This window comes from Rhagoletis zephyria, unplaced genomic scaffold (genome assembly GCF_001687245.7).
Source record: "Rhagoletis zephyria isolate East Lansing unplaced genomic scaffold, Rhagoletis_zephyria_1.1 Rzeph_scaffold_43179, whole genome shotgun sequence".
Lineage (NCBI taxonomy): Eukaryota > Metazoa > Arthropoda > Insecta > Diptera > Tephritidae > Rhagoletis > Rhagoletis zephyria.
The window spans coordinates 1-2,558 of NW_016200234.1; the positions used below are offsets into that span (position 1 = coordinate 1).

At 40.1% G+C, this 2,558-nt stretch overlaps 1 protein-coding gene across 1 annotated transcript; it reads right to left on the reverse strand.

Annotated features, from left to right (window-relative positions):
- Positions 1 to 7: 7 nt before the first annotated feature.
- Positions 8 to 2,100, reverse strand: LOC108355193 (DNA-directed RNA polymerase II subunit RPB1-like). Its single transcript, XM_017606367.1, has 3 exons — positions 1,637 to 2,100; positions 1,047 to 1,571; positions 8 to 979 (listed from the first exon to the last, which is right to left on the reverse strand). The coding sequence occupies exons 1-3, from the start codon at positions 1,712 to 1,714 to the stop codon at positions 8 to 10; spliced, it is 1,575 nt and encodes a 524-aa protein (XP_017461856.1). The 5' UTR covers positions 1,715 to 2,100.
- Positions 2,101 to 2,558: the final 458 nt, after the last annotated feature.

Consider the following 2,558-nt stretch of genomic DNA (forward strand, 5'->3'; position numbering starts at 1 on the left):
TATAAATTCAAAATATAAAAACCTGTGGTGTGATAATCTGACGAGGGGTAATATGAATATTTTCAACCTCAGCGCGCGTTTCCATAGATTGTGGTACATGCAAGTTCATTTCGTCGCCGTCAAAATCAGCATTGTAAGGTGAAGTACAGGATAAATTCATACGGAATGTAGACCAGGGCAATACTTTTACACGATGGCCCATCATACTCATTTTATGCAAAGTTGGCTGACGATTGAAAATAACCAAATCGTCATCACGTAAATGCCTTTCTACTTTGTAGCCACATTGTAAATGCAAATCTGATGGCTTGGGATGGAAACGTAAATCTATACGTTCGCCGTTATCACGTACAATGTATTTTGCACCAGGGTATTGTGAATTACCTCGACGTACTAGCTCCTGCATACGATCGATGTTAAAAGGCGTCACCAGTTCTGGAAATGTTAGATTTTGTGCAATGGAACGCGGCACACCGACTTGGTCAATACGCAAGTTGGGATCTGGTGTGATGACAGTACGTGCCGAGAAGTCGACACGCTTACCCATCAAATTACCACGAATACGACCTTCTTTGCCCTTCAAGCGCGCTTTAAGAGCTTTGAGTGGTTTTCCAGATTTTTGCATAGCACGGGGCATACCAGGCATGTCGTTGTCCACCAACGTTGCGACATGGAATTGCAGCATTTTTATATTCTCTTGAATAACATGCGCTGCTGCGCCTGTGCCCTCGTTCTTCTTCAATTCATTATTGGCTTTAATAATATCAGCCAACTTGTGTGTTAAATCGTCCTGATTCTTAGCTGCACCAAACATAACGACTGCCGGTCGTACCGATAGTGGTGGAACGGGTAACACAGTTACAATCATCCAATCGGGACGTGCATATTTGGGATCCATGCCCAGAATGAAACATTCTTCATCTGTTATGTGTTTCAGTATTTCCCAAACACGCTCTGCAGAAACTACAATTTTCTTTTCCTATTTTATTGAGAAAAATGCATATTTTATTAAGAAAATTTAGGTTTATGCATTTTCTCATGATCACCTGCGAATCCTCATTTACATGCTTCCATTCAGCCGTTAACTCTAACCCGCTACGTCTAAGTGATGGTTGATAATGACCACAGCCACCGTGGCCTTGCTTTTTATTGGGATCCGCCTGTTGTCCATCTTTTGCCATATCCATATCCTCTCCACCCTCGCACACAGTTTTACCCTTACATAAATCGTACACATATGCCAGACGCTTACGTGGCTGTCCCTTCGATTTCATCACAATCTCCTTTATTTTTGGATTTTGTGGCGATACTAACATTTTAGAGCAGTAAAAGCACACACAACGCAATATCTTTATAGTCTTTGTTATAAAACCAATGTGAAAAACTGGTTTAGACAAGTCGATATGTCCAAAATGTCCGGGGCACTCCGTCATATTGCCAGCGCAAGTTTGACAACGAGACGTTCGATCGATTACACCTTGACGTGGGTCCATTAGACCACCCAATTTGGGTCGGCCACCTTCCATTGTCTCAGCAAACTGTACGCCACCTTCTGTGACGGACATTCGACGCTAAGATAGTAAAAATTATGAAGTTGCACTTACATAGGTATGGATATGTGAAATCTGCTACTTACGATTTCATCAGGTGACAATATACCGAACTGCACCCGTTTTACTTGGCGCAAGGGCGCCTTGGAGTCATTAGTCGACATAATTATAGTCTACTTTTTTCCCAATAACAAAATTTTTCTTTATTAAAAACCTATAAAATTACCAAAAGGGTGCTCCCCTAAAGGCCGGAGTCTCCGACTGTGGCACACTCGACACGATGCGTTTTTTCTATCGCCTCGTTCGTTATCGACGTCGCAGTTTCTTATGGTGAAATTTGCAAAATTTTCAAACACACATTAAGGTCCTAAAATACACAGTTTTCGCCCAAAAATCTGTGGGCGCAAGTGCCGCGACACTTCAGCTACAATTTAAAGTGCTTTTTGTTTATTATTTTGCCGAACTGACGCTTATTTAACAAGGAAAAGATTGCAGCAGGTTCAATAGATGACTTTTTCCTGTGGCAAAAAGAAGCGAGTATTTCCCGCGGCCCAAAGTTGCATTTAATTTCCTATGCCACGCAGAGTTGTATTATCGAAGTATTGAATATAAGAAATTCCTAAAGGTGTTCTTACACGATATGTATTTGCGTCTGTACATGTGATTTTTTCAATACGTATGTAATTGCGTATGTCTGTCAAATTCCCAGTCTTTATTTAACTATTTAAAATTTCATTCTATGAAAACGAAATAAACTAAACTCAGATGATTCTATCTGTGTGTCAGATGAATATAGAAACATTTATATTTCGTAAGTACGTGCATCTGCTTTGTACAGAAACAAATTTAATTTGCCTTTACACGNCTATGTTGGCATTTCCATATGTAAAAAGTGGCATGTGTTCATGCAAATACATATCTTGTAAGAACACCTTTAAAGCCCATATATAGTTGTGTTGGGTTGATTTAAATAATAGTAGGGGTCTTCATATAAAGGCTGCGTTTCTT

Coding starts and splice junctions, on each gene's coding strand:
- LOC108355193 (XM_017606367.1), bottom strand. CDS start 1,714: ATGTCGACTAATGACTCCAAGGCGCCCTTGCGCCAAGTAAAACGGGTG. Junction 1,572..1,636: donor TATTGTCACCTGATGAAATC/GTAAGTAGCAGA, acceptor TTACTATCTTAG/CGTCGAATGTCCGTCACAGA. Junction 980..1,046: donor ATGTAAATGAGGATTCGCAG/GTGATCATGAGA, acceptor TCAATAAAATAG/GAAAAGAAAATTGTAGTTTC.